The 25900-nt window shown below is 53.2% G+C and overlaps 2 protein-coding genes and 1 non-coding gene across 4 annotated transcripts in view; 2 read left to right on the top strand and 1 right to left on the bottom strand.

Moving 5' to 3' along the window:
* The window catches only part of ECE2 (endothelin converting enzyme 2), a 46270-nt gene extending 20553 nt beyond the window's left edge, over positions 1 to 25717 (bottom strand). The window contains exons 1-3 of one of the 2 annotated variants that reach the window (XM_056121368.1): positions 25507 to 25717; positions 18693 to 18976; positions 17895 to 18344 (exon numbers count right to left, since the gene is read on the bottom strand). In XM_056121368.1, the coding sequence (XP_055977343.1) occupies positions 18057 to 18344; positions 18693 to 18976; positions 25507 to 25702 (768 nt within the window). In that variant the 5' untranslated portion in view covers positions 25703 to 25717 and the 3' untranslated portion in view covers positions 17895 to 18056. Of the gene's footprint in view, positions 1 to 17894; positions 18345 to 18692; positions 18977 to 25506 lie in introns of those variants that run through there. The other variant, XM_056121369.1, reaches the window with a different exon arrangement.
* Positions 414 to 520, top strand: LOC130030948 (U6 spliceosomal RNA). The gene has a single exon (XR_008793593.1). It is a non-coding gene; the product is annotated as a U6 spliceosomal RNA (small nuclear RNA).
* Positions 15119 to 17155, top strand: CAMK2N2 (calcium/calmodulin dependent protein kinase II inhibitor 2). The gene is made up of 2 exons (XM_056121377.1): positions 15119 to 15527; positions 16334 to 17155. The coding sequence occupies exons 1-2, from the start codon at positions 15359 to 15361 to the stop codon at positions 16402 to 16404; spliced, it is 240 nt and encodes a 79-aa protein (XP_055977352.1). The 5' UTR covers positions 15119 to 15358; the 3' UTR covers positions 16405 to 17155.
* Positions 25718 to 25900: the final 183 nt, after the last annotated feature.

The raw sequence follows: 25900 nt of genomic DNA, 5'->3' as shown, positions 1-25900 counted from the left end.
ATAAATAATAATAATAATGATAAAGCCATTCCATGGATAATATATGCAAAGTGCTTGAGACAGTGCGGGGCATATTATTGTTACATGAGGAACTGGTTCAAATTCTCTCTGTAGAGTTGAGAACTGTGAAAATTGACTCTGTCCAATGGTAGGGTGGGCAGAGGACTTCTATGTTCAACCAAGGTTCCATCACACGCTTCCTATTCAGCCATATCAGGGTCTCAGGACGTCCACTTAAGACACGACTCTGAGGCAGTTCATGGTCATGCTGATGGCCGTGCAGCACCATAGCATGCACCTCTGCCCCTCTGCCTCCAAGCATGGATGAAAGGAAGCACACCGCAGGGTGATTCCTGCCCTGGGGTGGGTTTCACCCAATGGAGCCATGTAAATAGGGTCTAAAATACTGCTGGGTGCTCGCTTCGGCAGCACATATACTAAAATTGGAACAATACAGAGAAGATTAGCATGGCCCTTGCGCAAGGATGATACGCAAATTCGTGAAGCGTTCCATTATTTTTTCCGCTATTACAAGACCAAATTGTAATATTGGTCCTCCCCCCCAATTGGAAATATGAATCATCAACAGCCTCTACCTTGGTCGCATAAATTGTGTATTTAAGCAATAAAATTATTGTTTAACTAAAAAAAATACTGCTGGGTGCGGGAACCCTGGAGAGATATGGCCAACCTAGGGAGTGCCATCCCCCATACTTTATATGGTACCTGAAGTCCACCAGGAGAGATACCTGAGCGCAGAGCCTGCAGTAAGCCCTGAGCACCACCAGATATGGTCCCCAAACCAAACCAACAACAGAAACAACAAAACCCAACAACATGCATAGGGGTTGCATACACATGAGAGAGAACAGGAGACCTGGGTTTGATGACCCCCTGCACTGCATTGTCCCCATAGCACTGCAGGAAGTGACCCCTGAGCATTGCCAGGTGTTAAAGCCACCTGGCCTCCCCTCTCCTCAAAAAAAAAAAAAATCTGCTTACACAGCTCCTGGCAACAGTCTTATTTGCAGAAGTCCCAGGGCTGCTGAAATGCCATCGGGGAAGACCTAGCTAAGTCAGCCCTTTCCTGTCCGCTCCTTGCTCTTCTAAGACCTTTACGTGGACACACTCATATGCACTCCTGGCGTTTGGGGGGCAGGGGAGGCACAAGTAGCTGTGCTCAGGGATCACCCCGGCTCTGTGCTCTGAGATCACTCCTAGCCGGCTTGGGAGACCATCTGGGGTGCTGAGGATCAAAGCCAGGTTGGACATGTGCAAGGCAAGTACCTGACCTGATCTGGTCCCCACTCCTGGCATTCAGGAAGCCACTTCACAGATGAGAAAACTGAGGCGTCGAGTGGCTGAGGGTCACACAGCTAGTTCATAGCAGAGCTGGGATTTAGACACAAGCCGGCAATGTCTGCCGGAGAGCAGTTTGGCAATAGGGATGAGAAGGTCCTCGGTGTTCTAAGGTCAGTGACCACTGCTCTACCAAGCCTCTCTAGAAGAATAAGGGGAACCTGGGGACAGAGTGCAAAGGGCTGGAGCACATGCCCTCGATGCACACGAGGTCCCAGCTTTGGTTCCCAGCACCACAGGTCTCTTTCCCACTGCTGCTAGCCAAATCTCACTGGGAATGACACTGCGTCCCCTGAGCATTGCTTGGGAGGTGTGCCCTAACAGCATACAAGGGGAAACATCAGTTTTTTTGTTCTCTTTCTTGGGCCACACCCAGACATGGTCAGGGCTCACTCCTGCATCTGTTCTCAGTAATCACTCCTGGAGGTGCTCAGGGGACCATATGGTGCCAGAGATCTAACCCGGGTCAGCCATATATATGCAAATCAAGTGCCTTACATGCTGTGCTATCTCTCCTACCCTAGGGAAATACTAGTTTTAAGACCAGATCAATCTGGGCTGGAGCGATAGTACAGTGGGTAGGGCATTTGCCTTGTAAGCGGCCAATCTGGGTTCAATCCCCGGCATCCCATATGGTCTCCCAAGTGCCGCCAGGAGAAATTTCAGAGTGCAGAGCCAGGAGTAACCCCTGAGCATAGCTGGGTGTGACCCCCCCAAAAAATAAAAGACCAGAAAACCTGACCTCAAAATTTTATTTTCTTTTGCCGGGAATAAAACTCAGGGCCTCTCTGGTTAAAGAAACTTTGGTACATCTACACAGTGGAGTACTATGCAGCTCTTAAAAAAAGATGAAGTTAAGAAATTTGCATATAAGTGGATCAAAGTCGAGAGTATCATGCTAAGTGAAATGAGTCAGAAAAAGAGGGAAAGACATAGAAGGATTGCACTCATTTGTGGAATATAAATTAATAGAAGGGGAGACTAACACCCAAGGATAGTAGAGATAAAGACCAGGAAGATTGCTCCACAGCTTGGAAGTTGACCTCAAATGCTGGGGAAAAGGCAGCTCAGATAGAGAAGGGACCACCAAGTAAAGGATGCTGGGAGATGGGAGATGTATGCTGAAAGTAAACTATAGACCAAACATGATGGCCACTTAATACCTGCATTGCAGACCACAATACCCAAAAGGAGAAAGAGAGAGAGAGAGAGAGAGAGAGAGAGAGAGAGAGAGAGAGAGAGAGAGAGAGAGGGAATGTGCCTGCCACAGAGGCGGGGGAAGGGGAGATAGGGTAGGGGTGGTGGAGGGATACTGGGAGCATTGGTGGTGGAGAATGGGCACTGGTGGAGGGATGGGTACTCGATCATTGTATGACTGAAACATAAGCAGGGAAGTTTGTAAGTCTGTAACTGTACCTCACACTGATACATTAAAAAAAAGAATAAAGCACATAAAAAAAACAAAAACAAACTTAGGGCTTCACATAAATACGCAAGTATTATACTACTGAGTCACTTGCCTGGTCTTGGGTTTAATTGCTTTTTCCTGGGTCTGGAGTAACAGTACAGCAGGTAGAGCATTTGCCTTGCATGTGGCTGACCAGGTTTCAATTCCTGGCATCCCATATGGTACCCTGAATACCTTCAGGAGTAATTCCTGAGTGCAGAGTCAATAATAATCCCTGAGCATTGCTAGGTATGACTCAAGAAACCAAAATAAATAAAATAAATAAATGTATAGAAATAAAACCACCCAACTGCCGCCATGCTCCAGGTCACTTTCCGGATGCTCGGGTCGAGCCTCACGCAGGAGTGAAGTCTCACGGAACCCAGGTAATGCAGAACTTTGTGACCTTGGACTCTGGATTCATTGGACCTGGGAGCAGAGATCCTCTGCCTGCTTCCCCCAGTCTCCGGTGACCCAGGGGTCACACCCATAAGCCACTCCTCTGCCGGCACCAGATAATCGACCACCCTCCAGAACTCACAGCTGCTCCTCCCAGATGGGAATATAAAATGAGGCCCCCATAACCATGCCACCAGACTTTGCACTGGGCTGTTTTCACTTGGGTCGTCCCAGAGGGTGGGTGGACGAGAGCCCTCTTCACCCCAGGGTACCCAGCCCCGGCAGCTGACCTCCACTACCCAACCACGCTACAGGCTGCATTCCGTACTGTGCAGCCGCTTCCTACCCATTTTTCATAATTATCACACCATGTATGTTTGATGGAGTTCAGACAGTAGGCAACAAATTATAGAGAGAAATATATATAGAGAGAAACAAATATATATATGGCTGTATGCAAAGCAAATGCCCTACTGCTATGATATATATATATATATATATATATATATATATATATATATATCACTGTCACTGTCCTCCTGTTGTTCATCGATTTGCTCAAGTGGGTCCAGTAACGTATGCATTGTGAGACTTATTGTTACTGTGTTTGGCATATTGACTACGTCTCCGGTAGCTTGCCAGGCTTTGCCGAGCAGGCGGGATCCTCTCGGTAGCTTGCCGAGCTCTCTGAGAGGGGCGGAGGAATCGAACTCAGGTCAGCCATGTTGGCCGCTTGCAAGGCAAACGCCCTACCCACTGTGCTATCACTCCAGCCTTACATTTACTATTAGAACACCAATCCCATCACCATTACACCTTCCCACCACCACTTTTTGAATGTTTCCATCCCGAACCCCAAACTCTGCCCCCAAGGCAGAAGTGAAGTAATTTATTTTGTTTTGCTTGTTATGAATAATTCGCTTAAAATTATCCCAAAATTTTTCTTAGAGGAATGTGTGTGAAGATTGTTGTATTTTACACAGGAGCCAGTAAGCCTTTCTATAAGAGATTAGTAACATGTTGTTGAAGGTTGAGCCCTGTGTGCTTATATCTGTATCTGTATAAATATACTTTTCCCTAAGATTGGTTGCCTTCTACTTTAAATCCCATCAAATGTGGTGTGCTGCTCTTGGTATATTGGTGGTGTAAAGCATAAGATGTCCAGGAGTAGGTTCACTCATGGGTGAGGCTCATCCGAGGGTGTGGAGACAGCTACAAGCATGGCAGCGGTTGAGTTCTGAAGGTTTTCGGCTGCCAGGGATGCCTTCGTTGGGGCGGGGAGGGGCCTCACCCACAGCCCTCTGGGGTTGCCCTGAATGAAACAGCCTGACATGGGGTCTGGAGGCATCTCTATGGCATGTTGCTCTGCGCTCTTTTCCGAGAGATTCATTGTTGAGTCTCTAGATCATGGCCCTTCATGAGATTACATGGCACCAGAGGCAGTTTGTGGGCATGACTGCCAACCTGCAGGAAACAGAGGGACATAGAGGAAGGTCACCTATTCCTGACTCCATTGAGCCTGGAGTTTTCAGTCACAAGTCTCCCATACCTGGATTTTTCTGCAGTTTCAATTACAGATGAAGCTCATTCAGAGCTCATGCATTCTTTCCAGCCCTTTCCCACCCTGACCCTGGTTGGGATGCTCTTATTTTTTCCCTTCTTTAAAAAAAAAGAATCAGGGGGCTAGAGCAATAGCACAGTGAGTAGGGCATTTGTCTTGCAAGTGGCCAATCCAGGTTCGATTCCCAGCCTCCCATATGGTCCCCCAGCACCGCCAGGAGTAATTCTTGAGTGCAGAGCCAGAAGTAACTTCTGAGCATCACTGGGTATGACCCAAACAGAAAAAAAAATTGAATCACTGTGAGATAGACCCTTACAATGCTGTTCATGATTTCAGTCATACAGGTTTCAGTCGTACAGTGTCCCAACACCCATCCCTCCACTTCCCAGTACCAATGTCCCCAGGTTCCCTCTCATCATCTCCCATCCCCCACCCCCCAGCCTGCCTCTTTGGCAGGCGCTTTTCTTCTGTCTCTGTCTCTCTCTTTGTCTCTGTTTCTCTCTCTCTCTCTCTCTCTCTCTCTCTCTCTCTTTGGACATTGTGGTTTGCAATATTGATACTGAAAGGTTAGCAAGAATATCCTTTTACCTACTTTTAACACTCAGATCTTGTTCAGTATGATCGTTCCCTGGGAAGCTCTTTTTTAAAAATATTTTTATTGAGGGCTTTTGGGGCCTTGGGAGAGGGAGACGCTACACTGGTATAGTAGTATTGTAAACCACAGAATCTCAATTAAGAACTTTTATTGAAATAACTCTGCATTACAACTTTATGTTTCATGCATGCATCATTATAAATCAACATGATACCACTGTAGTATCTCCCTGATCCCCAAATTGTTGCTTTATTCTTGTAATGCGATTTCACCGCCTCACCACCAGAGAGTTACTCACCCTCCACCACTGTCCCATTGTCCCTTCCCCCCCAGAGGAACTTCCTTTAAATCAGGGAAGAATGGGATCTTTTTCATTTAGGGTGAGAAGAATTGGATTGGTAATTCAGCCTTTAGGCAGTTTAGGGAAACAATAAGTCATCTGACATCAAAACTAACTTCTAAAAAATACTGTTCTTGGTTAAAATTAATGGGTCTCATTCCCCTGACTCTGAATATGACAGCGTTGAGAAAGATGTGGAAGGAGAGGCTGATAAAATCTCAAGGCTGAACTAGGCTTCCAAAATGAAAGACAAAAGTGACTGTACTTTCAATGCACGTACGCTGGCATCTGATGCATCCATAGAGGACCTGATGGTACAAGCGTGAAAGATCAAGTATGACATCATTGGTCTGACCAAGAGGAGAAGGCATCAATCACATCACGCCGTTTTCGACACTGGAGAAGAACTGTTCCTTGGAACATGTGACAAAAGAGGCATCGGTGGTGTTGGTGTCCTTGTCAACACGAACTTAGCCATGAGCATAGATTCATTCGAATTCCTAACAACCCGAATTGGACGATTATACTTGGAGAGATGTGGCTCACTGCCGGCAGTTTCTGTCTTTGTTGTCTACGCACCAACATCCAATTATGATGAAGGAGAAATTGAGAAATTCTACATGGAGCTGGAGAAGTTCTATAAAGAAGACCACACCTTCTACAAGATCATTGTTGGTGATTTTATGCCAAGATAGGACCGAGAAGATCAGCTGAAGAACTCCACATCAGGACCCGTGGCCTAGAATGAAACGAACAGGGTGACAGACTGTCTGAGTTCATCATGTCGACCAAGACCATCCATGGTAACTCACAGTTCCAGAAGGCCGAATCTAAACGTTGGACATGGGAGTCTCCCGGTAGACGGTTCCACAATGAAATAGACCACATCATATTCAATCGACGGTTTTGCCTGACCGATGTCACTGTTGTCCCAAAATTCCAAACAGGATCGAACCACCATCTCCTTCATGCAAAATTCTACTTCACAGAGCAGGGAGAAAGGGCTGCAAAGTTTAAGAAGAGAACTCCCACAACGACCACCAACTGGGAGCTCTTTGGCACTATTGCTGCAATATGGGAAGATGCTGTCGTTGACAACATTGACAAGGAATACGATCGACTGGTTCAGCACCTCCATGATTTTGTGAGGAACTCCGAGAGAGATAGCCACAAAAAAACACCTGTCTTCGAGCTTATTCTTGAGCTTATTCGCCAACATGGTTTGGCGCATGCCTCAGGCAACCGCAAGCGAACGTCCGAGCTCGCAAAGCAGTGCAGAGATGCGATCAAGGAAGACCTCAGAGAAGAGCAGCAGTGCTGGTAGATGTGGCAGAAGCTGGAAAAAGCATTCATAATGCCCGCCTGTCCTTCACCAACTACAAGACCAAGATGACTGCCCTCCGATGTCCTGATGGATTTATCACATCTTCCAGAAGGGCAATGGAGAAGATTATTCATGACTTCTACTCAGATCTCTTTAATAGCCACGTCCACCTGCCCACATACCAAATTCCTCAGGATGGATATGTTGTTCCCAACGTTTTCCCTTCTGAAATCCGACACGCCATCTTGTCAGTAAAGAAACAAAGAGCACCTGGACCAGCCAAGGTCAGACCTGAACAACTGAAGAACCTACCGTCACTCCTCATCAATACACTGGCTCGGCTCTTCACACACTGCCTGTCTGAATGCAAGTTTCCATCCCAATGGAAAACCAGCAGGACTGTACTACTATACAAGAAGGGAGACATCCACGACATTGGAAACTATTGCCCAATCTGCCTATTGTCTGTCATCTACAAGCTGTTCACTCGAGTCATCCTGAATAGGATTGGCAGAACACTAGATGAAGGAAAACCACGCGAGCAAGCGGGGTTCTGCAAAGGATTCAGCACCATTGACCATACCCACAATAATAATCAAGCTCATTGAGGTTTCTCGGGAGTTCAAGATGCTGCTATAACATTCATTGATTTAAAGAAGGCCTTTGATTCTGTTGAGATGGAAGTGGTCATCGAAGCCCTAGCCAAACAGGGCGTTCAAACTCAATACATCAGGATCCTCCGTGAGCTGTATTACAGATTCACTACCAGGATCTCACCATTCTACAAAGAAGAGATCATCCATGTCAAGAGAGGGGTTCGGCAGGGTGATACCATTTCACCAAAACTCTTCCTCGAGAACGTCATGTGACGACTGGAATGGGAAGGAATAGTAGTGAAGCTAGATGGTCGGCAACTACACCACCTCTGCTTTGCTGATGACATCGTTCTAATAACACCAAACATCAGCCAAGCAGCACAAATGCTGACCTACTTCGACCATGAGTGTGGAAAGGTTGGATTATAGCTGAATCTCACAAAGACAATGTTCATGAGAAACAGTCTTGTTCCTGATGTTCCATTCGCTTTCAACGGAACGACCATCTCCGAATGCAACAGTTATGTGTACCTAGGTCGAGAAGTCAACATGACGAATGACCTGGCACCTGAGTTGCGCAGGAGGAAGAGAGCAACTTGGAATGCCTTCAAGAGCCTCGAAGAAATAGCTAAGAGGACGAAAAACCTCCAGCTCCGAGCACGTCTCTTCGATTCCACTGTTCTTCCTGCATTAACATACGCCTCAGAGACCTGGGCCCTACAAAAACAGGATGAGAATGGTATTCGGGCCTCTCAAAGAGGAATCGAAAGAGCTATGCTTGGACTATCACACTTCACTCAAATGAGAGAAAGAATCCAGAGTTCCGACCTCCATCAACGCTCAAGAATCAGGGACACTGTCTCGTTTGCCAAGGCATCGAAAATCAGATGGGCTGGACACGTAATGAGATTTAGAGACGACTGCTAGACTAGAACCATTACTGACCAGATTCCATGGAACGTCAAAAGATCACGTGGCTGCCCACCTACGAGATGGTCAGGTTCTTTGTCAAGAACCTGAATGATAGGTTTGAGGCTCTTTGTGTTCCTAGAATGAGCAGATGCCATTGGGCTACGCTAGCACGTAACAGGGATGAATGGAGACGTTACTAGCGCCCGCTCGAGCAAATTGATGAGTAATGGGATATCAAGTGATCAAGTGAAGGTTAAAATTGGGGGCAAGCCACTTTCCCAACTGCAGAGGATAGAGATTGGGAACATTGGAAACAGGCTATGCTCACTTTTCTTTCTGTGTCATCTTTGTCCAAGCTTTTCACCTCTGGGTATCATTTAATATGCTTTAGTCGTATGTTTTACAGATACACAGGAATTTTTTATATATCAGTTCTGAATTCCCTGTGTACAACTTCTCTTACCAGCGGTACCCTATTCTGACTGGGTCATTCTCAGAGCCAGAGCAGGGTGAGCTCAGTAGAAACAAGGTTCTAGTCAATGGGTTTGTTTCCAAGCTGAGACGGCAGCGCTCCTCAGTAAGCCAGCCCAGGCTTCTGTTTACAGAGGTCTCAGGATTCCCCACAATAAAAAACAGGGCAAGCCCCAGAATAAATATATTTTTATTTATTTATCAGGTGGTGCTCAGAGCTAACTCCTGGCTCTGCACTCAGCTCAAGGGGATGCCAGGGATCAAACCTGGGTTGGCTGCATTGGCTGCATGCCAGGCAAGTTCTCTGCCCACTGTATTATTGCTCCAGTTCCTAAATATATATATTTATATATAAAGGAAATAATTTACCTGGGCTGAAGAGTTCATACAGTGGCACTTGTCCTATATGTGGTTAACCTGGGTTTGATCCGTGGTACCACATGGGCCCCCTGAGCTTGTCAGGAGTGATCCCTGAGCACAGAGACAGGAGTAAGTCCTGAGCACCAATGGGTGTGGCTTTAGAAATAAAAAAGAGAAAAAGAAAAAAATTTACTTGGACTGGAGAGATAGAATAGGGATTAAAGTGCTTAGTTGATGCACAGTGGACAGAGGTTCAATCCTCAGAACCACATATAATCCCCCAGCAAGACTAGGAGTGATCCTGAGTACAGGGTGAGGAATAAACCCCTGAACATTGCCAGGTGTGGTCCATAGACCCCTCAATTTTTTGTTTGTTTGTTTGTTTGTTTGTGGCCATACCTAGCAGTGCTCAGGGCTTATTTCTGGCTGTGTGCTCAGAGATCACTCTTGGAGGGACTTGAATGACCATATAGATACTGAAGATCAAACTTGGATCAGCCACATACAAGCAAGCACCCTACCTGCTTTAGTATCACTCCAGCCTTCCCAGTTTTTTGTTGTTGTTTTTCTTGGCTTTTTGGGTCACACCCAGCAATGCTCAGGAATTACTCCTAGCTCTGAACTCAGAAATCACTCTGGGTGGTGCTGGGGGACCTTATGGGATGCTGGGGATTGAACCCAGGTCAGCCGTGTGCAAGGCAAATGCCCTACCCACTATACTATTGCTCCAGCCCCCTTCCCAGTTTTTAAAATTGTAGTTTAGGTAATATGATTCCAATAGTGTTAACATTTACATAAATACTTTTCAAACCTCTGTTTGTTACCCATTTACTAATGTTCCTATTGAGCTAAGCTAGAGATTAAGTTCAGATTCAGAGATAGAGAAACAGACTCGACTTCTTGATTTGGAGGAGACCAAAACATTAAGGTTAGAGGCTTAAAACACAGCACAGCAGGTAGGGCACTTGCCTTGCACGCTGCCAAGCCGTGTTGGATCCCTGGCACCTCATGTAGTCCCCCAAGTCCCACTAGGAGTGATCCCTGAGTTATCCTAGCAGAGCCAGGATAAAGCTCTGAGCACAGTTAAGTGTGGCCCCAAAACGAAACAAAATCAAGGCTATTTTTCCCTGGCAACATTTTCTTGTCATTGCACTGACAAGAAGAGGGAAAAAATGAGAGAAGGGCTTCAATGTCTAGGAGCGAAGGAGGATTTGTCGAGTGAATCAAATATGTGTCTGATGGGAGACAGTGCAACATTTACAAACCATGAAAACGAAGGACTAGTGTGAGATACTTCCCATGCTGCAGGCTCAGGTTGGATTCCTCAATCCACAGCACTGCATGATCGGCCAACCCTGCTGGGAGCCACCCCTGAGCACTGCTGTGTGTGCCCCCTCCCCCTCAAAGAATTACCCTTACACAGAAATAATTCTCATATACAGTAAAGTGGGGGAGTAAGAGTTACAAAATCTCAGGTCTAGGGCTGGAGAGATAGTATAGCCATGTGTTTGTCTTGCATGTGGCCAACCTGGGTTTGATCCCTGGCACCCCATGGAGTCCCCAGAGCCCAGCCAGGAGTGAAAGAAAGAACAAAAAGCAGTACCTATAGCAGGTTCTGTCTTTTTCCTAGAGTTGCAATAAAAAAGGATCGTAAAGTAGATGAGTTAGTAAATCCATTGTCTCACATTGAAGGGTTAGAAGTCCAAAAGCACATTCTCCCTGCGAGCGTGGCAGGGAAGAATGTTTGTCTCTTCTAGTTCTTGTGGCTCATCAAGAATGATCCCTGGGGGTCCTCGGCTTTTCTATGTAACTGTCTTTGTGTCTGTCCTATTCCTATAAGGACACCAGAGATTGGCCTGAATTCATCTTAATTTAACTAATTTCATCTGAAAGCACCTTTTTCCTCCCAAATAAGGTCACATTATTTACATTTTGGTTTTTAGAGACCACACTCAGTTGTTCTCAGGACTTAATCCCAGCACTGTGCTCAGAGATCATGTTTGAAGAGGCTCAGGTGACCGTATGTGGTGCCAGGGATTGAACCCAGGTCAGCTCTGTGCAAGGCAAGTATCCTACTCTCTGTACTATCTCTCTGGCCTCCCCAAATAAGGTCACATTCTGGGGTCACAGTTAGATATGAATGTTGAAATTGTTTTCTTCTTTTTGGGGGAAAAGAGATACTTGAACCACACCCAGAAGTGCTCAGGGGCTACTCCTGGCTCTGTGCTAAGGGCTTGCTCCAGAAAGAACTTAGGGGAAACACATGGAAACATGGTACCAAGGGTTGAACTGGGGTAGGCTCCAATGTAAGTACTTTAAGCCCTATGCTACCTCTCTGGCCAGTCAGAAAATGGTTTAACATAATTCGCCTGTTTCCATTTGAAATCCAAGTGTCTTAATTTAATTTTATTTTCCAGCTACACCCAGCGGTGCTCTGTAGTTACTTCCTGTTGGTGCATAGTTGTTATTCCCAGAGGTACTCAAGTGATCAGATCAGGTGAACTGGCAGAAAACCCAGGTCTGTCCACACACAATGCCTATCTCCCTGGTCCTAAAAGTGCCTTCAGTAATCAATTTTCAAAAGGCTTATTATTCTATTAGGCACAGAATCGTTTGGGAAACTTCATTGTTTGCCACACACAGCAGTGCTCGGGGGTTTCTCCCGGCTCTGTTCTCAGAAATTACTCCTGGAATTACTCAGGAATGTCGAGGATCAAACCCAGGTAGATGCATGCAAAACAAGCACCTTACCCACTGTACTATCTCTTCAGCTCTAGTTTGGGGAACCTTTAATCAGAAAATTCAAAGCTTTCAGGGCAGAAAGATCATACGATGGGTAAGACCCTTGCGTTGCATGTGGCTAACCCTAGCTTGATCATCAGCAGCACATACAGTCCCCGGACCCCTACCAAGAATGGTCCCTGAGCACAGAGCCAGGAGTAAGCCCTGTACACAGCCAGGCATGCCTCCCAAACAAAAACAATAAACATACACTTTACAGATCCAGCAGATTCATTCCCATCGGAAAAAGAATTGTTTTTCCTGTTCTGACAGGATGATAATAGAAAATACCTTTCTTAGGGGGCTGGAGAGATAGCACAGCAGGTAAGGTGCTCGCCTTGCATGTGACTGACCTGGCTTCGATCTGTGGTACCCTGTTTGGTCCCATGAGCCCACCAGGATTGATCTCTGGAAAGCAGAGTCAGGAGTAAGCCAGTGTGGGAAAAAAAAAAATCCAGAAAGAAAAAAAAAGCCCTTCCTGTTTAAATGGTAGCTGAGTAAAGAACTTAATCATCATCATTTTGTTCTTCTGGGGGAATGTTTTGCTTTAGAAACTTAATAAAACGGCATAGAAAGAAAGAAAAGGAAGGGAGGGAGGGAGAAAGGGGAAAAAAGGAAGTGAGGAAGAAAGAGCGAGGAAATCGCTGACCTGTGTTTGATCCCTGACACCCCATGACCTCTGCAGCTTGACTGGGAATGGCCTACTTCCCCCCACCCCCAAACACAAGAGAGACCTGGTGGTCCCCAGCACTGGACTGACACTTCCTCCTCAGGCCCTAGCCTGAATCACAGGCTGCTTGGCTAAGTACCACACAAAAAAGGAGGTAACCCAAATGAACCCTAAAGTGTTATACCTCTAATGTTTCTAATTGTGGGAAGAAGAAAGAATTATTTCACTTGCTCCTACAAATACCCTCGGCAAGAACTTTCTGGGCCCCTCTTGCACTTTCTGGTGGGAGGCATTTCATCATTCCCTGACATAACCCCTTCAGCTCAGGACAAGGCTTTCATGGGTGAAACTGTCTGAGGTTCTGCCAGGGCGCTATTCTGAGAAGCATGCATATTATGTAAATGCACACGGAAAAGGACTTGAAAAATATATAGTGTGGCTTTCCATATTTCCTCAAAAGTTACAAGTACAAATTAAAAACAAAGAAAGAAAGAAACCTGTATCTGGTGGCTGGAGTGGTACGTAGGGTAGGTAAGGTGCTTGCCTGGCTTGCATGCTGCTGACTATATTCCATCCGGACATCCCATATGGTCTCCAGAGCCCCGCCTGGAGTGATGCTGAACTCAGAGCCAGGAGGGGGCCTGGACACAGCCGAGCGTGACCCCAAAGAAAACAAACTATAAGGCTAGGAACTCCAGTTGAAGGTGACCCAGAAAGTGGCAGCGCCAGAATTGGAACCCACTTGAGAGACCATCGTGGGTGGGTGTGTGGGATTTCCCGGACTCTCTCCCGGTGTCCCCCCCGAGCTCCAGTTTGTCTTGTCCACGCAGGTCTTGGAGTTGGGCCAGCACTGCTTTCTCCCCAGCGACGAGGACAGACCTCATGAAGTCTGGCCAACGCTCACTCCCAGATGAGGGAGGGGGGCTCGAGGAGGGCGGCATGCACCGAGCACACGCCCGCTCCTTGGGCCCTGAGAGCCAGCCACCACTGCGCTCCACGCGCGCTCGTGGGGCGGGATGGTAGGGAGAGCCCGCGCCGAGGCTGCGATCTGTCGAGGCGGGGAAGTCAGTGTCGGAGCGCCCGCGGGGACACCTCCGTCAGCGGCAGGCACGGAACCGACCGACGATCGTTACTGCTGTCGGTGCTGTCGTCACGCCGCCCAGTGTGAGACGCACACCCCCGGGCCAGCGATCGCGCCAGCGAGCTGGTGACGCGGGCGCTGACCACCGGCGGCCCGCGGGAGCCCGCGCCGAGAGGAGGGCGTGTTCCCGTCGGGGTGGGCGAGAGCAGACACGTGACTCCCGAAACCAGGGCAGAGGGGCGCCCCTCGTCCACCCCCCCCCCACTTCCCATCAGACACTCGGCGTCCTCAGGCGCTCCGGGCTTCCCCGCGTCACCTGCAGCCGGAGCGCCCCCCGCGCCGCCGCCGCCATCCATTCATTCCCTCCCGCTCGGCTGGCGCGGCGCGGGCTTCCGGGGAACCGCAGGGTGCGGCGGGAACCACGAACCCCGAGTTTCGGGCGACAGCAGCCGACTCGGGCGTGTGTGTGTTGCGGTGGGGAGCAGTGGGGGGGTCTGCCCTGGGGCGCGCGCGCAACGACCCAGTTACGGAGATTTTCGCTCTCCGGGAGACACGGAGATGCACAAAGGCTCAAGAGATGGATGGAGACGCGGCGGCACTTGGCCCCAGAGTCAGGCCGGGGACTGGAGACGCGGGGGGGAAAAGCGCTCAGACGCAGACGGGGGCCGTGCGCAGAGCGACACGGAGACGGGGCCACGGGAGGGCAGCCCCAAAGATGGACTGACCCTGAGACGCGCAGGGACAGACGCGGACTCCGGAGGGGCGCTTTCAGATCAGAAGTGCAGCGCGATCAGCGAGGCGAGGAGCGCGCCCAAGGCCGGGACACCGCCTCCGGCCCGAGGAGCCGTTCCCGCGTCCTGCGGCTTCGCGCCGTCTCGCGCTCCCGCCCCGCCGCGGCCCGAGCTCGCCGCGCGGCCCGCGTCCCCGGTCACCTGGGGTCGGCGCCCCCCACCCCCACTCCTGATCGCGCCGCTTCGCTCGGCGGCCAAACTCTCTCGCCCCCACCGCGGCCGCGGGCTCGCTCCCGCCGTCCCCGCCCGGCCGCCACTCCCGCCCGGTGCGCGGGACCCTCGGAGCGCCGGGGCCGGCCCGCCCCGACAGTGGGGCGCGCGCGCCCGTGCGCCCCGCCCCCCGCCCCTGGCCGGAGCCCGCCCCGCCTCCCCCGCGCCCCGCCCGCCGCGCGCTGCGGCACTCGGGGCGCTCATCGTCATTCCGCTCTCGCCGCCGCCGCCACCCCCGCCCCCCGCCCCCGCCCGGTCCCCGCCGCCACCGCCGCCGCCGCCGCCTGCCCAGCGGCCCGGGAGGCGGAGGCGCGGGGGAGGAGGCCCCGCTTGGCTCCGCAGCCCCGGATGCTGCATGACTTCATCCTTCCGCCGGCTCCCCTGCTGAGCTAGGGCCGGTCCGGCAGCTCGCCCGCCGCCCGCGCCCCGCCGCAGTCTCCCGCGCCCACCCCGCGCCCGCCATGTCCGAGATCCTGCCCTACAGCGAGGACAAGATGGGCCGCTTCGGCGCCGACTCCGAGGGCTCCGACCTCTCCTTCAGCTGCCGCCTGCAGGACACCAACTCCTTCTTCGCGGGCAACCAGGCCAAGCGACCCCCCAAACTGGGCCAGATCGGCCGCGCCAAGAGAGGTATTACGCGGTCGGGGCCCGGAGTTGTGGCTGACCCAGAAAACCCCGGGCCGGGAGCCCCCGCCGAGCGCCCGCGGCTCCGGCGGGGCTTTTTGTTTGGGGGGCGGGGGGCGGGAGGCGGGAGGGGGGTGTTCCCTGCCGCAGTGTGGTGTCCTCCTCTTCCCCACTCCTGGGAGCGCGGTGCCCCGGATTCCATGCTCGCCACCTCTGCAAAGTGGCGCCCGGCGAGGGGGAGGGGCCGTCGGGGCGCTTGGGGGCTGCCCGCAAGTGGCAGCTCGGGGCGACGGTCGCCCCCTTGAAGATCGGAAGGAGTCGGAGGACGCTGCGGAGGAGCCTTGGAGAGGGGAGGGACGCCCCGATTTTGGAGCGGGAAGGGACACCCCGATTGGAGGCGGGAGGGCAGCGGGTCCCCAGGGTTCGGTCAGTCCCGGTGGTTTGTTGGCCTGGAGGTAGGTGGGTGTTTGGTGCTCGGCTCAGAAGTGGGGTTCGAGCGGGCAGAGACCGGGTCTCACCCGCTTCGGAGGCTGCGAGGAAGGGCTGGACGAGGGAGAGCGGTCCCTAGAACCAGGGGTTTCGGCGCTGCGGGGCTGGAGGAGCGCGCGCGGGCAGCGCTGCCCTGGAGAGGGGGCGTTCCTCCGGCGGGATGGGAGGGGGCCCGTGGGAAGCTGAGTGTGTCGGAGAACGCGGGTGGGCCGGAGGGCAGCCGCGGCACCGGACGCCGCGGGCGGGGAGCCGAGCGCGGCGCCGGGACCGTTCTCACTGCGCCCCCCGAGGCCGTGCGCCTGACGCGCTTTCTCCCCGCGCAGTGGTGATCGAGGATGACCGGATAGACGACGTGCTGAAGGGGATGGGGGAGAAGCCGCCGGCCGGAGTGTAGACGCGCCGGCTCGGGCGGCGGGCTCCGGGCCCAGCCCCGCAGCGGCCAGGAGCGCGGGGCCGGCGATGCGGCGGCCGGCGCCCCCCGCCCCGGCCCCGGCGCCCGCGGGCGGGGGCTGCAGGGCCGCGCCGCCTCCGGGTGAGAGTCGCCGCCACCGCCGCCGCCGCCGCCGGCCACTCCGGAGCTGTCCGCTTCAGCACCACGGCGGCGGCGGCGGCTGCAGCGGCGCGGACCCGCCCGGAGCCCGCCGCCGCGCTCATGCACTTTAGCGCCTCGGGCCGCAGCCCCACCCCGCACAACGGAACGGACACGGAGACCCGCGGCCCTCCGCCCCCGGCCCGCCCCGTCCCGCACGGCCCTCCCCCCCCGCCCCGCCCCTCTGGTCTGCGGACCCGGCGCGGTGTCGGCCCAAGCGCCCGCGCGCGCGCGCTCGGCGGCCAGGGATGTGTGGCTGCGTATTTGCATGAGCTTCCCACCCATCCGAGCCCGGCCCCCCCACTCGGCCGCCCCTCCCCTCCCCTGCCCCTGTCTGACGTGACCCCCCCCCCCCTCCGGCCTCAGCCTCTTTCTAAGGGACTACCGCAGCACATTTGTATTTTTATATCCGATTCTTTGTTTACTGGCTCCCTTCACGGTTCGCGCCCTCCCCCATGGCCTCGGCCGCCTCTTCTGCGCCTGGCAGATGGGTTGGGCCTTGAGTCTGGGATGGGACAAACCCCCAACACGGTAACCAACCTACACGGCCAGTCTGCCCAAGCCCGACCCCAGTCGGCTTTAGGGCAGACGCTTCCCCTCCAGAGATCCCACCTTCCAAAAGGGTCCCGGTCTGATTTTACCTGGGACCCCTATATTTTGCCCCCCCGGAAACCCAAACGGGGACCGTTCCAGCACCTCAGTCGACACCTGTGGCCCTGGAGATGTTCTCAACCCAGGGGTGTCCTTTGTAAATGTTCCTCCATCCTCACTGTACCAGGAGTGTGTGAATAAACACAGACCTCCCTCTGTGTGTGTGCGTGTGTGTGATGTGTGTGGCCACTGCGTCACTCCGCTCGGCAGCCAGGCCAAAATGGCTCCAGTTCCTTGGGGGAAGGGCAAGGCAGGTGTTTGGGAATCTCAGGTGCCCGCTGCTGCCAGGGACAAGCTCCCTGGACAGTGTGGTAAGGCTGGCCTGGCCCCGGGAAGCTCACTGCCAGGGGCCTCCTCTGGGAAACGTACAACAATGTATGCAGAGGAGATCAGTGGGCTGTGCTGGGGTCTGAAGCTGTCATCAGTGCAGATTTTCTAGACCTCCGGTGGGGAAACTCCAGGCTGGTAGTGGGTCGGGGATGGGACGGCCGAGGGGGGGTGCAGGGTCCTTTCTCTTCCCCCTCACCTCCAAGCCTGCCGGGCTTGCAGAGCCTTTCCCTACCACCAGCTGCTCCCCGGCAGTCCTCATGGGGGGGAGTGGGGAGGAAGCTGGCATCAGAGACAGATCAGAGCCTAGGCTGCAGTGTTTTGAGGTGCAGTTGCCCGTTCCAGCTCTGCATGGACGCCCCCCCAACCCCCCGGGGTGTGAGCACCTTGGATCCAACTGGCCGCTCTGAGTCAGGACTTAGAGTAAGGTGAGTCAGGTGCTCAGGGCAGGGTGGGTTCTGGAGGACCGATATTCTGCCTCACAGCTGGATGGCACCGAGGAAGTCCTCATGGTCTGAGTCCTGGAGAAGGCCCGGCGAGGCGGGGGGCCTGGGGGGTGAGAGTAGCTGGGCCCCCAGCGCCAGCTGGGCCCCGCTGAGCTCTCCGCCCTTGCGCATGAGGTAGAGGTGGAAGTGGAAACCGTCACCGTAGGTTGTGTGTCTCAGGGACCAGCCGTAGCGGGCTTGGGCATAGTGTTTGCTCCGAAAGTGAGGTGCGGCAGAGGTCAGCGAGACAAACAGGCCCTCAGGGACCAGCACCCGGCTCACCTGCAAGGCAGACAAAGAAGCCCCAGTGAGGCATCTATCCTGGGGCTCTCAAAGGTCAGTATTGCTGTGGCTGCCCCACCAGTGAAACGGCAGGGACTCCCCTACGTCCCGGCTCTGCTGCCCTTGGTCACTGCATGGGCACAGCTGGGGGGTGGCAGACACAGTGGTACCCGTGTGCTGCCTTGCTGGTATGTCAACCTAGTGTCCCATCGTCACTCCAGTCCTCTCTGTCATCTACCCTGGCTTCCTGTCCCACAGGGACCCTGTCCCGAGGGCAGCCCTCTCTGCCTCCTCCGCTCCCCGCCTCTCGCTACCTCTGGGTCCCACTTCTCTCGTGGGCTCCCTCACCTCGCTCAGCACCAGATCCACGGTGTGGGCTCCTTCCGAGGACACGGCCCAGGGGTCCTGTTCTCCGGCCAGCAGGGCGTCCAGCGTGCCCTTCTCGAGCACCACGTCGAAGGAGCTGGAGGGGAAATCCAGGGCGCGCACATCCATGGTCTCCCAGCGCAGACTGGGCACGTGGGCATAGCGGGCACGCATGGCGTCCACCACCACGGAGGAGTAGTCCACACTGGTCACATCAGGGAAGCCCCCAAGGAACAGCTCGTAGCTCAGGGCACTGTTCCCACAGCCTGGGGTGGCAGCAAAAGGGCCAGCTTAGCCGAGAGTCCCACCACCCCAGTTATTCAATCCCTCTCCCCTTCCTGGTCGACGTTTCCACCATCCCCACCCTCCCGCGCCAAGAGGAGCAGTGGGGCACCACCAACTCCGGCCCGTACGGGCCTGGGCACAGAGCCCAGCTCCGCTGGTCTCGTGGTGCTTTCCCCAAAACCGTGCTTCCCGGTGTAGAAGAACGAGGATGACCGCACCCCGGCCTCCACGCAGGATGTGACATGGGGCGTGTGCAAGCAGAAGCCACATGGCAGAGAACTGAGGGTGCCCCGAGTCTAATTCAGAGGCACAGGCTCTGCTAACCCGGCACCCGGCTAAGGCAAAGCATGCGTCTCTGAGCGTCGCCAGCCTCCTTAGACCGGGAAAGGGGATCAGGTGGCCACCATGAGGACCGTACTGGCCTGAGGAGGGGAGCAGTGAAGGGAAGCGCTCAGCCAGCCTGGGATGTGATGAGCACCGGGAGACCCGCACCAGGGCTGCCCCCCGCCTTGGGTCCGTTCCTAAGGCCCACTGAGAGCGTCAGGGAGAAAGAAACTAAGGGCAGAATGGAGTGGATCCCTGGGAATGCCTTCATGTCCCTACTGAGCGTGGCCCTGCTGGGTGCAGCTGCTGAACCCGAGTCCTCACCCTTGGATGCCCCCGTGAAAGGGACAGAGGTTTCACCAGGCAACTGCTCCATAATGCAGCTGGTGGGAGCGCAGAGGATGGGTCCTCACTTTCCCTTGGGGAGTTTGCCTGGGGGTCCTGGGGAAGCCGATGAGCAGAGCCTTGAAGAATCACAAGCGCCTGATAGGGAATGCCTGGGGCTCCGTGCCAAAGAGACCAGGGCTGGGCGCTGCAGGGTGGGCGAGGGGCGGAGGGCTGGAGAAGTGACTCACATACCCTTTGAAGATCTGGCCCCTGGCAGACATTCTGTGCTCAGTTTCAGTCTGGGCCTGGGACACGTGACAGCTCATGATGGATCCACGGGCGTGAGGGGCCCATGCTTTGGGGATTAGGTGGCCTTTAATCCCCATTTCCCTCTCTTAAGGGGATCAGCAGATCAGTTGTCGGGGTAGCCCTGATCTAGCAGAGCTTGGCACTCGCAGGGGACATGCGGGGGCTGCAGGCTGGTCCTCAGTTCCTTCCTGAGCTCCCTCTCTGGAAATATCCAGCGTGTGCTACCCCGGCCCGGAGCCATGACAAGCTCCTGGGGACCCACAGCAGGGAGCAGGAGGCAACAGTGGCTGACCTGGTGTCCCTGCCTCAGGCGCCAAAACCCCAGGGGCTCCCTGGCCCTTCACCCCTACACCTTAAATGTTGGGCTCTTGGGGGTCAAATCCAATTTCCCTCCTTGGTTCTCCTTCGTGTATAAAGAGAGCTTTACCAAGGATGACGGGTGAGCAAACCCGGGCCTCCCCCCCCCACCCCGCTGAGCTTATAAGACCACAGTTTCTAAGCTGACCGCCTCCACGGTTGGGCGCTAACCACTGAGAGGGTGGCTTGGGGGCGTTCTGTAGCAGAGCCCTGGACCAGCGGGTCTCAGTCAAGAACCCTAGGCCACCCTTGGGAAAGCAGAGTGAGGCAGGCGCTGTCCCAATAGCATAAGACTGAGGTGGGAGCCCCCAGGCAGCATGACAGAGAAAGGCACCATCGTGGGACTGAGTGGTCAGAGGTGTAGCCCAGTGCTCCCCTCTATATGGGCACGGATTGGGAGGCCTGAGGAGGCTGAGAAGATCCTTGCGGCCCATGGCATCCGGTAAGTACCACAGCACAGCCAGGTGAGTGATGGGATACTTGGCCACCAGACACTGGGCCCCAGGCCAGGCACTCACTCCGTCCTCTGACCAGCTCTGGGGCAAGTGTCTCTCCGACTTCTATTTTCAATTACAGTCGTGCAGGGGGCTGAAGAGAGAAAACAGCCTTGCACACAGCCGCAAGCCCCTGGGGTTTTGGGTTCTATCCCTGGCACTCCGTATGGTCCCAAGTCTTGCCAGAAAGTGATTCCTGAGCCAGGAAGTAAGCCCTTGCTGGAGTGATAGCACAGCGGGTAGGGCGTTTGCCTTGCATGCAGCCGACTCAGATTCGATCCCCAGCATCCCATATGGTCCCCCAAGCACTGCCAGGAGTAACCCTTGAGCACTGCTGGCTGTGACCCAAAAAGCAAAAAATAAAAAAAAAAAAGAAGTAAGCCTTGAGCACTGCCAGTGTGGCACCCAAACAAAACTGAACAATTATAATGGTTTCAGCTAACCTACCCTGAACACCCATCCCAAGCTAAGAACTTTATCAGATATCCCAGCTTATCATCGTGGTGGCCCTAGATGGAAGATCCTGGTGTTGTCATGCATTGTGTGAGAGGAAGATGGGTCAGCTTGGAGCAGAGAAGGAGCTTCCCAAAGTCACCTGGCCAGGTCTGGGGTGCAGCCAGGACCTGGATGTGTCCCGCCAGAGCCGTTGCCCCTTGGTCACCAGGCTGACCTCTCTCCCCGTTCTCAAGAGGCACAGTCCATCTTTGGTGCTCACGACGTGACACCAGGCCGCATCTGCCCCGCACTTCCACCAGCTGGCAGAGTTCTTGGTGCGGGGCATGCCCCTCTTCACGATGCAGCTGCAGAAACAGAAGCTGCAGATGTGGCAGGTGGCCAGACTTGCCTCCCACTGCTGGACAGCAGTGGGCAGCCAGGACTGACATGGTCCACTGCGGTGGCCCCGGGGTCTGCTTTGGTGACTCAAGGCAGAGACTACCTGCAGGGAATCTTGGCCTGTGCTGGCAGTGCCCCTGTCCCCATTCTCTGTCAGTTTCCCCTGGGAGCACTTCCCTAACGTATGGGGAAACAGAGGCGGGGTGAGAGCTCAGAGCCAAGGATCTGGGTACAGTCCCTGACATGACGTGGACCTCTGAGTGTGAGGTAGCTCCCCAACCCTCAGCACTGCCCAGTGTGGCCTCCAAAACAGAATCACTCAATGACAGAGACAGGAATTTCCATCTCCGGATGAGCTTTTGGGGAACCCAATCTGGAACAATGACCCTGACTAGGGGTCACAAAATCTATGTCGCTGACTAGTTCTGTTGTATTGGAACATAGCTGTTTTCACCGACTTGTGATTATGGTCAGAGGCTGCTTTCTGGTATTAACAGAACTAAGTAGCAGTGATAGAAAGAGCAGAGTTCTCAAAACTTGAAACAGTTACTATCTGAGTCTTTTTCAGAAAAGGCTCACTGACTCCTCAAGGAGACTCAAGTATACTTATCAGGGCTGGAGCTATAGCACAGTGGGTAGGGTGTTTGCCTAGCATGAGGCAAACACAGTAACAACAAGTCTCAAAATGGAGAGGTTACAGGCCCACTTGAGCAAATTGATGAATAAGGGGAGGACAGTGATAGTGACACCTCTGAGGATTGTCCCAGGATTAAATAACTTAGAAAAGGCCCAGCACAGGGCCCAGAGTGATAGTACAGCGGGTAGGGCATTTGCCTTGCATGTAGCCAATCCGGGTTCAAATCCTCACTTCCCAAATGGTCCCCTGAGCACCATCACGAGTAATTCCTGAGAGCCAAAGGTAAGCCCTGAGCACCTCTGGGTGTGGCCCAAAAAGGCAAAAGAAAAAGAAAGGAAGAAAGAAAAGGCCCAGAACAGTCCCAAGCATCTGTAAGGTGTTCCAATGTGTCTGTTGAGATGAATGAAATAGAGGGTACTCCCCAAATTGTAGATTCTGTTCTTGGAGCTCAGTAATCCTAGCTGGAAGATTTTCCTTTTCTATTTTTACTTTTGGGCTTGGGGGCCACATCTGCCTACACTTTAGGGACCACTCCCGGCTGTGCCTGGCTGGTGCAGTGGTCGGCCACATGCAGGGCAAGCACCTTACCCCCGTACTAGTTCTCCAGCCCTTCCTTTTTGATTTTCAGATTTTCCTTTCCTCTACCCAGATAAGACTAACTCCCAAGCAGATTTTTTTTTTTTTATGGCAGTAGGGAGCCACATGTAGCAGTGCTCAGGGCTTATTCCTGGCTCTGATCTCAGGGATCACTCCTGGTGGGGCTCTTGGAGGACTACTTGAGGTCTGGGAGTTGAATCTAGGTCAGTCCCATGCAAGGCTGGTCGGCTCACCGTCTGTACTATCACTCCAGCCCCTCAAGCTGATTGGAAGGCAGTGTTCCTTTGCTTGGCAGCATCATGAACACCAGTGATGAGCTTGCTGAAAACGCAACTCCTGGGACTAACTTAGACCATCCCTGAAATCAGAACCACCCCTGGCTTAAGGATGGGCTCCAGCTTTCCTTCCTGATGATTTTGATGCGCACTAAAACTTGCAAAGGTACATTTAGGAGGGGTTAGGAGATGGCTCCCAGGGCTAGACTGCATGCTTCATGTTAAAGAGCCCTGGGTTCAATCTTGAGTACCACATGGTCTTCAGAGCCACCAGGTGTACCCCGTTACACCCAATGCATATATCTATGATAAATATAAACATAAACGCAATGGCTTAAAAGGATAAAGTCTAACATATTTTTTGTTTAACCTTGGGGGAGCAAATGGAAAATTTTGACTGTATATGGGGCTATTGAGGGGTGGGGTGGCGGTGGATGGAGTCATATCCAGCAGCACTTGGGAAACTGCATGCCAGAGATCAAACCAGGATTGGCCACATGCAAGGCAAACACCTCACCCCCTGTGGTGTCTCTCTAGCCCTACATAGCGCTTTTCATTTTGTTAGGCATTGCTATAGGTATCTTTCATGCTGTCATCTTAAAAGCTCAAAAATAAGTATTTTAAGACAGAAAAGTGGAGGCTCTGAAATACATTTTATCCAGGATACCATAACTAAGATTCCATGAATTTGTCCATGATTTCACAACCAAGATTACACTAACCAATACTTCAACGTAATTAAACTGACTCCAGAGTCTTACTTCTTAAATTCTAATTTAAGTCTTAATCTTAAATGTTTTCCTTCCGAGGGGCCAAACCTGGCGATGTTCACAGTTCCTCCTGGCTCTGCACTCAGAAATCACTCCCGGCATCGTTCAGGGGATCATACGGGGTGCCAGGGACCAACCCTGGTCATCCGCATGCAAGACAAGCATCCTCCCTGCAATCTGTCTCTCCAGTTCACTAGTTCTAAGACTTTAAAAATGTTCAAGGGTGCAGAGCTCAACAAGAGAGAGCTCAATGGTCTGAGTGCATGCTTGATATGCAGGAGAACTGGGTTTGATCCCTGTTACTGCATATGGTCTCCCAAGCACCACAGAGCAAGAGCTAAGAGGAGACCCAACGCACTGCCAGGTGTGGCCCCAGAATAAAAACAAACAAACAAAAATGTTCTGTGTCTCAGCAACAGTTGCCTGCGTACTGCTAAGGATTCTGCCACAGATGCAAGAAAAAAGTGTCCTAGTGTTTTCCATCTGCTGATGGCAGCCCAGACTGAGTGAGAAAATACAGGAGAGAAACAAGGAGTGCAGGCAACTCAGAAAAATTTCTATACTGAGAGCCTGTTTTGCTCCAAAGAATCTAAAGAGTTTATCAGGGTGCTGGAATTATTCCCCTGATTTTTGCCTGTTGGCACTTATACACTAAAAACCTAAGATTAAAAGAAGACAAGGATAAAAATATTTCTAATTTTTCAAACCGAGCAGGTTATACATATACATTAGCCTTATTAATGCAGTTATTAATTTTACCTCATATATGCACTGTCTGACAGATGTCTTATGCATAGGAAATATTTTACTTAAGCATATGTATGTTTTTACAAATACCACATTCAAATTCTGTCTGGAAGGAATCTGTTGCTCAGTTCCAAACTGAGCACTGAGCCATCCAGGCTGACAGAGGGCGAGAACCCCCAGAGGGCGGCTCAGCTGCACAGACTTTGCACCCAGCTCCCCAGCACTGACTCATTTGCAGAGCCCCTCCTCAACCTCGGCTGCAGTCTACCGCTCTGACATTAGAGGGCGCTGTCCCGCATCGTCCCGCGTGGGACACCCGTTTCACTTAGGGCTGAGAGCGCAATGACATCATTTGCTCTGACACTCGCTCCTGAAACCCATCGGCGCAAAGCAAAAAAAAAAAAAAAAGCGCCAGCAATTGTGCTCCAGGTGTCTGCAGATACCTTAAGGATGTCACTTGAGCTCGCAGTCCTGTTCCCAGGAGCGCATCTGAAGCTCTGGACGGGCTCGCGTCTCGTCTTTAAGTCTTACAGCAATCGTTCGCTGAACCGGGCGCACTGGGCTCCCCCGGGCTGGAGGCTGCCTCCCGCAGATCGGGAAAGGGGTGTTGCCGTCACCCCCCACTTTCGGACAGACTCAGAGGCTGTCCCTCCAGGGGTGGGGGGCGGGGGCACCAGACTAACCCTCCCTGGCCTCCCGTCTACCCTGCCTCAGCATCTACCGAGATTGGGAAAGTAGGGATCCCGGCTCCCTGCAGGAGAGTCCTGGGAGAGATACTGACAGCCTGGAAGGACAGCGGACCCGGCTCCACCTGGACCGGGCAGCTCCGGAACTACCCACCTAGCACGAGGATACGGTCCTTGGGCCGCAGCTCCGGCTCGAGGAGGGCACGGAAGGAAGAAAAGTCTCCGAACCACTCGTAGGGGGCGGCGTCTGCCGCGCCCTGGTAGCGCCTGTCCCAGTACTGAACCTCGCGGTACCCGCGGTTCTGCTCTGGCAACTCCGGCGAGGGCGCGAGACCCCGGGGAGAGGACATGCTCGCAGCGGCGGAGCGCGCAGGAGGCGGGTCAGCACCTGTGGGCGGGGCTTAGCGGTCCCAGCCAATCGGAAGCGGGAGACGCGGCCTCCCTGGCTCCGCCCACCGCCTGCAGTTGCTCAACACGAACACGTGGAACTTCCGTCCCCCCTCGGCGCTCTCGGAAGAAGCTTCCGGGTGGGAAGACCCTGCGGTCCT

Source organism: Sorex fumeus, unplaced genomic scaffold (genome assembly GCF_029834395.1).
Source record: "Sorex fumeus unplaced genomic scaffold, SorFum_2.1 ptg000044l, whole genome shotgun sequence".
In the NCBI taxonomy this organism is placed as follows: domain Eukaryota; kingdom Metazoa; phylum Chordata; class Mammalia; order Eulipotyphla; family Soricidae; genus Sorex; species Sorex fumeus.
This window is presented reverse-complemented; position numbering and strand designations above follow the sequence as displayed.

Excerpts from the sequence above, each read along its gene's own strand:
- CAMK2N2 (XM_056121377.1), top strand. The coding sequence starts at position 15,359 with ATGTCCGAGATCCTGCCCTACAGCGAGGACAAGATGGGCCGCTTCGGC. Across the intron at positions 15,528-16,333 it reads GATCGGCCGCGCCAAGAGAG|TGGTGATCGAGGATGACCGG; the intron begins GTATTACGCGGT and ends CTCCCCGCGCAG.